Genomic DNA, 7,703 nt, shown 5'->3' on the forward strand with positions numbered 1-7,703 from the left:
CCAAAGTACATTTTGTACTAAAATAAATATGCTAATGCAGCCATCTCATGGAAACTTCTTCACAAGATATTGCAGTGGATCTTGCTTTACCCCAAATCACAAATAAAGTGACTGTCACTACTCTGCACTACAGACAATATTTGATATACTTTCAACTGTACAGATGTTTCTAATAGTGCAGAATATTCTAGCGTCTATTCATGCACAGTATTTATTACATGGTCAGAGTAATGAATAAGCAATATGAAACTCAGATGACTGCCTAATATCTTTTTGAAGGAAGGACCTACTTTACAAATGTAGTGCATTGTTCCTGAGCCAAAGAATACACACATCACACAGATAAGACATGAAAGGAAAGTATGTTTATGTGTGTGTTCTTTAAAAACGTCAAGCAAGACAACATCCATAAACAAAACTCATCAAAACACAACACAGCAACCAAAAAATAAATGATCAATCTTAATAATTAATGAGCCGATTTAGCTAAAGAAAACAATGCCCAGTTAGGTTTGTAAAGAAATCAGTTCTGAAAAGAGATATTACTCTTTTTAAATTGTCCATCTGAACATTGGACATCCTTCCTGTGACAAACTGGCAAGGACCATTTGTAAAGGTCTAATTTCTCTTTAGTTTGCAGTACGTTCCACACTGGCTTGTGTGCTGCCATTGTCACAATCCATACAGCTGAGTAGTGTTGCGTCGGATGGTGGTCAACACTGTGTCAAAGTCCTCTCCTTTTAGCAGACTGATCTCACGCAACGTGTGGATAGCCATTCCAGGGTGGGCGAACCGACACACATTTTTACTAACCTACAGGAAAGGAAGCAACGGGAGAATGACTGAGTAAAGCCAGATATATTTATACTCTTTGCCGTACAACAAAGTATGCATGATAGAACAAAGGATTAGGGCTGCAACTATAAAGTTTCCTTTTAAAAATATATAACGGTATCTAAATTTAAAATCACAACGAATCGACACAAATGTTTGTTTTGTCTCCCTGCTCTTCTATTGAGACATTTAGATTTTGACACAGGATCTGACACAAATTTTGACCTGATGGTCAATATTCAATTTATCCCCTGAGCAAGGACGCAGGCTCTAGTAAAATCCTCTTAAAATCCAGTGTAGAAGAGGAAAGCATAGTGCAGCTTTTAAATAAATACAATAAAGTCAAATGAATAATGTTTTAATTGAAAATGTTGTTTGATGTTTGTACCTGTCTTGGCAGGAAATAAGGTGCGTCTGTCTCCACCAGGATTCGGTTGAGAGGGATCTTGCGGACAGAATCTCGTGCCTCTGCGGCTCCCCGGTAGGTGATGAGGGCCGTGAAGCCCACACACAGGTTGGGGAACTCCGTCAGGAAGGGTTCAATCACTGGATAACTGTTAGTGAAACAGTGCCTGCAGTAAGCAGAAAAGAGACAGAGAAATACTGTAAGCATTCAACAGATGAATGAAATAACTAGTGCTGTAATTAGATTTCTCTGGGCATTCACTGGGATTTTTTATTAAAAAAAGAGAACAATGTAAAACCAAGAGGTATTGAAGTCAATTATCAATATAATTTAATCATTTTGTGCTCATGGGTGAAGGAAGCTGCAGTGAACAAAAGTGATGCGCAAAGAAAAACTAAAGGCAACTAAATGTTGCCTTCTCTTATTAATTAACCCTCCCCCAGTGCTAAACCACAACAAGAACACACAACCTGTGAATTTTGTAGTCGTGCGGAACACACTTCTTCATGATCTCCAGCAGGTCATCATCTGCATCCCTACAGTGGATGACCAGAGGTTTCTGCATGGCCACGGCCAGACGCAGCTGCCGCTCAAACACCTTCAGGGGGCACCAAAACAACAGGACAAGACCAACAGAATGTCAAATATATGGCATATCAGGCAGCCAAAACAGATTAAGGATGGGGAAATAAACGTTATTATCGTTTATCGTGATAAAAAAACACTCAAAATAACAATAATCATATCGTGGAGATTTTAATTTATGGTGAAATTGTCCTCCTCTCATAGCCTGTAGCTTTTATTGAGAAAAATCGGTTTAAGGGAAAAGGAAGTTCCGGAAGATTGCAGACTACAAAACAATATTACAACATGACGTAGCGATATCATCCGCTCCCGACCGGTTCATGAACCCGAAATGGAATGGTGCCCAGTAAAACCTAGCTCTGGTCCATAACCCTAATGCCCTTTGCTGCCGTTGCATTAAGGCTATGGGACCGTTCTCTTCCTGGCTTGCATGAAACGCAGACCAGCCTCTCCTCTGTTACGAAAATAAAAATAACGTTTCACCTACTCACTGAGCCCCCCACCACACGTATCAAATTTACTTTTTGGCCAGAAAGTGCATTTTATACGTGTGGTGGGGGGCTCAGAGTGCGTCCACTAAGGAAAGTAGGCTTTCTAATAACACAAGCCACCTTTTTTATTGGTGAGTAGGTAAAACGTTATTTTTATTTCCACAACAGAGGAGAGGCTGGTCTGCGTGTCATGCAAGCCAGGAAGAGAAGAGTAGCAGAGCTCTAATGAAGGCATTAGAGCTATGATCAGAGCTAGGTAAAACCTGTAAAGAACTTGAGTCTTTTTTTCACTCTCTACAAAAAATCTTTGCCAAAAATAGTATATTTTTCAATATTGTATTCGTAAATAGCAAATATCTTTGCCACAATAATCGTGACATTTTTATATAGTCCCATCCTACAATGTGAGAACAGATTATAAATTACTTTTATTATGGCTATTAAATTCTATTTGTCAATAAGCGCAACAGCAAGTTATCTGAGCTTTAGCCAATTTAAGATCTTACCACTTTTTGCACGGAGGAGTCGGTGGAGTTTTTGTGGGAGTAGTCCAGGCCAATCTCTCCAAATGCCACAGCTTTAGGATGTCGCATAGCCATGAGTATACTGCGCTCATGGATGTCTGAATAGTCCTTGGAAAAATGGGGGTGGCACCCAAATGCCCCCCAGACCAAGTCCTCGGCAAGAAACCCTTCCCACAATGCATCTTTTACCATGATTCGTGGGTTGCAGAAGTCTGCAATGCACCCGTGGAACTCTGCAGGAAAGCTGCTCTGGTGCATACTGCGGAAACGGCTAAAGGTCCCGTGGAAGTCTAGTTTGCCGTACAGCATGTCCAGGTGACAATGTGTGTCTATGAAACCAATCTGATCTGTAGGGCCCTGGGAGAGATCACTGAGCCAAATTGGCTCCGAGCCATCAGACATTCTTCTTTTAGGATTTCCAGTGTTATAGGAAGGGTTGGAGGGGTGCAGCATGCTACGAACACTATCGGAGTACCTGCATGCACTGGAGTCCGAGTATGTGTAAAGGGGAGAAAATTGATTGCTGCATAAAGTAGGGGTTGTTGATGTAGATGGTCGTGCTCTATTTTCGTAAACAGGTAAAGCAAACGGGTCCAGTGAGGAGTCACTAATTCTGGTGGATCCCTCCCCGTCAGTCCTGGGTAACTTGAACGGGTCACTTTTGGGAGTATGAGTGGGCACGGGTGTCTTTGGAGATTTCTTTGTAATAGAGACTGTCCTCCTTGAGTTTGGGGAGAGCAAACTTGAGCCATCAGTTGTTGCCTGGGTGTCAACTGTAGACCATTCAGAAGATGAAGTGGAGAGAGAGGATCTTTGAATCCCCTTTGTAATCACCGGAGAACTGCTGTGGTTCCAGCTGTTTGTGTAGTGGTTCTGGGTATGCGTCACAGAGGGGACAGGATAACAGGAGACTTCAGGCTTTTTATTTTCCTTTGGGCTGGAAGATTCGTCTTGGGAGAAGGTCTTCGTTAACACACGGCCCTCATCATCAGACCATTCAGACCATTCAGGTGAATCCTCTCCTTTCAGCACCACCCTCTGAGACACAAATCATAGAAGGTACTCAAATTGATATGGAATGATAGCAACTTGTATCATTTCAGTAGTGAAATATTGACATGCATAGTTATCCCATGCCTAGACATTTTAATCAACATCATAACAGAGCCCTACTTTTTATTAGCCATAGGTATTTACTTTTTTTTTTTTAATGTTTGTATGATGCAGTTACCTGTTGATTTCCCCTTTTTTCTGTGTATACAGTACTACATTTAGTAGGTGGTTGTAATGTACTGTTTTGTAATACCGTTTTGTAATACCATTTTATTGTCTGTCTAGAGCTGCACTACATGCTGATGATTAAATCATTGATAATTGAATAATTGTGGGGCCCCACCAATTGAGCTGCAACCAGTGGTGGAAAAAGTACTAATTTTTTTTTACTTACGAATTGTGAGCTTATAGATCGGCTATTTTCAAATGGCCAAAATGTATATAGGGCTGAAGAGGTTAATGTATGTTGTAACAATAATCAAAATCTACAGAGTAACTACTAACTAAAGTTCTCAAATGTAGTGGAGTAAAAGTACAATATTTGGATCCCGAGATGTAGTGGAATAGATGCAAAGTTTCAAGAGACTGAAAGTTTTTGTTTTTACTCAAATGAATGGAATACAATTTCAAAGGAAAATGTCAAGTATATGAGTCAGTCTGTGGGCTAAATATCCAAAAGCTTACAAGGCATTAGGTGGAAGTGGAACATTCAACATACCCGTGTGTCCGTTTTAAGGACTGCTCTGTCATCTTCACTTCCTGTGTCCTCGAACATCAGCGGGGCGAATGAACAACCACATCCGTCGACAGTTGTGCCATCCTCAGATTCACTGTCAGGTTGGGGTAAGCTTCTCAAGACTTCGCTGTCATCTGCCTCTGAAATAGACACCTCTGCCACCACCGGCGAGGAGCTCAGCTTATCTTCCTCTGAAATAGACACCTCTGCCACCACCGGCGAGGAGCTCAGCTGTGAAGCTACCTTAGAGAGAGGAGGACTGCTCCTGGTGCCCCTGGTGCTGGGGATAGCAGTACGATGCCGTGCTTTCCCTCCTTGGCCAATGGCTGCAGTCAAGGCTCTCAAGTAGATGGCCTTTGATCCATCTTCTGGTGTCCGGGTCGTCTTCTTCGATATGAAATGATGAGATGTAGGCGTTGTAGGAGATACTTCTGAAGTCTCCGTGGACTCTCGCCTGGATGTGTCGTCCATAGATGCTCCCTGACAAGAGTTTTGATACCAAGTGACTAATGGAATATTTAACTTGAAAGAACACAATTAACAGAACTGATCTTTGGTGGAAAAAGTATATGGTGTGCATATTTACCTCGGAAGGACTGAGTGCTCTAAAATGTTTTCTGGAGAGCTTCTTTAGTTTGATTTTACGTGAGGACGTGCTATCCTCACCCAGATTCTCTGACTTTCGCTTGGGTGTGCCTAGGCTGAGTTCTCCGAGGGTAACAGATCCTGTAGACTCATTAAGTCCAGGGGAAGGTTGGGAGTGGGATGAGCTACTCCAGCGAGTAGGACTAGGTGTACAGGGGACATCATCACTCCTCTGACGATTGGAAGAGCTGATTGTTGTGCATTTCCACTCAATCTTCACCCTCTTTCTGTTACTATCCATGTTACAAATCCTAAAGAAAAAGGTCAAGAAAGAAAAAGAAAATCAGTGTGCAAGTCTGTGAGACCTATCAAAATGAAAATCACCACAACAGCTCTGAGTCCTGAGGCTCCCTGACATCAGGGAATGTTAGCCGCAAGCAACTCTTAGGGCCGATTCATACTCCTATTTTACCGCTGTTTCGGCGCTGTAGTGCCGAAATGATTTCGGCTCGTCAGAAATTTTCAGTAGCACCGAAGAGCCGACTTTAGAACGGTACCCGCCCCCCCGAACCTCAAATGACGTCAAATTGTAGGCTTTACAGCGCCGAACCGACTTTTATTCGGCTCTAAATAGGAGTATGAATCGGCCCTAAGATTCAATTTTTAATATCAGGAGTCTAATAGTTGCAATACCAAATCCTTGACAGACCCATACAGGCAACAAGAGGATAATTCGAGCTTTCGGTACAACTTTCTATCTCTACCTGTTTTTGTTTCATGAACATCCACCATAGACATGCTATGAGCAACTTTCTGACTTTCTGTCAATAAATTATTACATTCCATGCAGGTGATTGCGTTGGAGTTTGGAAGCATTTGTTTTCAATAACGCAATTTCCAACAAGCGCTTCCAAACTTCAACACTTCACCTTCACATAATTTATTGACAGAAAGTAGCTCATAACAACAGTCTATGGTGGATTTTTATGAAACAAAAACTTTGCAGATAGAGGATAATTCAAATTTTCCATACAGCTGCAATGTTGGTGAGTTAATACTGCAATCAGATAGGACTTGGACTTGTTTGTACTTTGTATGGGTTGTCAAAGGTTGGTAATGGCAACTCCAGATTCCAGATATTAATCATAGAATCTAAGAGTTGCTTGTGACTAAGGGAATATATGGATATTATATTACTATATTCTTATTCTATCTAAATAGTCTAGTTGAAAAGTTAACACCAGCAACTGCTCTACAGTTTAGGAGACTTTGGCTGCATGGTTTATATCATGAACCCATGATGAAGATATTAAGTTACAACAATTAAGCTCTTGCGTGAAAATGGTAGCTCAATTGTGTAAAATAATGACAACTAGAGTAGAATAATGTTACTTGCGTGTCTCAGTGCCATTTAGCGGCCAGGTATGCATACGTGTTGCACTCAGGAAGGTCCGGGTTGCGCACTAACTAGTTCCTAAAGTCCTCCGAGGTGGAAAGCCTCAGCCTGGTGAGGTTAACTCTCGACTCTCGAGTTAAAAAAATAAGCTCCTGGCTCCAGGGCAGGCTTCATCGTATGCCCAAAACGGACCCTCGAAATGTTCATTTTCAGGCACACCAAAATGTGCCATATAGAGGCATTATTCTTAGTGAGGATATGTTTACTAGTTAAATGGGAACCGTCTGCATCTTGGCATTGAATGAAACTTAATTTGTCTTTATGTGGAATACTATATCCCATATCAGTAATATCACACTATGCATTTACATTCAACAGGTTTGAAATGCATAGAGTGTGATAACTTCTATTACTTAAGTTCTTACCTTCTGCAGTCCAGTGACTCCAGTCACAACGACAAGACGCTTCTCCACAACGAGCTGCTGCTTCCACGTTCCTATGTCAGGTTACTGAAGAGTAGACAACGCGCACGTGACCCAGAATCGAAACCTTACTGTACAGTCGAAAGTCGAAACCGTTGTTGTTGTTGTTGTTGTTGTTAATTAAAAGCCAGGGTGGGGCCTGCCCATCATGTTTAATTATTACTTAGACATTGCCATTAATTAATGATGAATTCCTGCTCTGTTCTTTGGCTATATAGAAGTGTCTATTTGATATTTGTACGTCTCTAAATGTTTTGATGAATTGAACAAGGTGGACCCTCTTGTAAACAATTAAGTGTAATGCTTTATTGGGTCGTCCACTCACAGTTAAGTTAACAGTCTTTAATTGGAGTTGTGCTTGAGTTGAAATGTACTGTAATTCGATCTGCAAACTGTTAATAAATATTTCAATCAATTAAGACATGCGAATCCCTTCAAAACCGCTCTCAAAGGGCACCTATATGGACGGCTGCTATTCGAAACTGCCCCCCGTAAAATCTGAATCCCCCACCCACCCCCTTTTCTCCTATATGTTTTTTTACCTCCTCTATGAATGATTTCCTGTTTTTGGCTAGAAGTGTATATTTTTACGTCTCTAAATGTTATGATGA

The 7,703-nt window shown here is 41.3% G+C and overlaps 1 protein-coding gene across 1 annotated transcript; it reads right to left on the minus strand.

Annotated features, from left to right (window-relative positions):
• Positions 1-471: 471 nt before the first annotated feature.
• Positions 472-7,118, minus strand: tatdn2 (TatD DNase domain containing 2). Its single transcript, XM_083770453.1, has 7 exons — positions 7,036-7,118; positions 5,216-5,525; positions 4,612-5,109; positions 2,823-3,878; positions 1,711-1,838; positions 1,223-1,406; positions 472-813 (listed from the first exon to the last, which is right to left on the minus strand). The coding sequence occupies exons 2-7, from the start codon at positions 5,513-5,515 to the stop codon at positions 673-675; spliced, it is 2,307 nt and encodes a 768-aa protein (XP_083626579.1). The 5' UTR covers positions 5,516-5,525; positions 7,036-7,118; the 3' UTR covers positions 472-672.
• Between the last annotated feature and the right edge of the window lie 585 nt (positions 7,119-7,703).

This window comes from Protomyctophum parallelum, assembly GCF_964188405.1.
Source record: "Protomyctophum parallelum genome assembly, chromosome: 8".
NCBI lineage: Eukaryota > Metazoa > Chordata > Actinopteri > Myctophiformes > Myctophidae > Protomyctophum > Protomyctophum parallelum.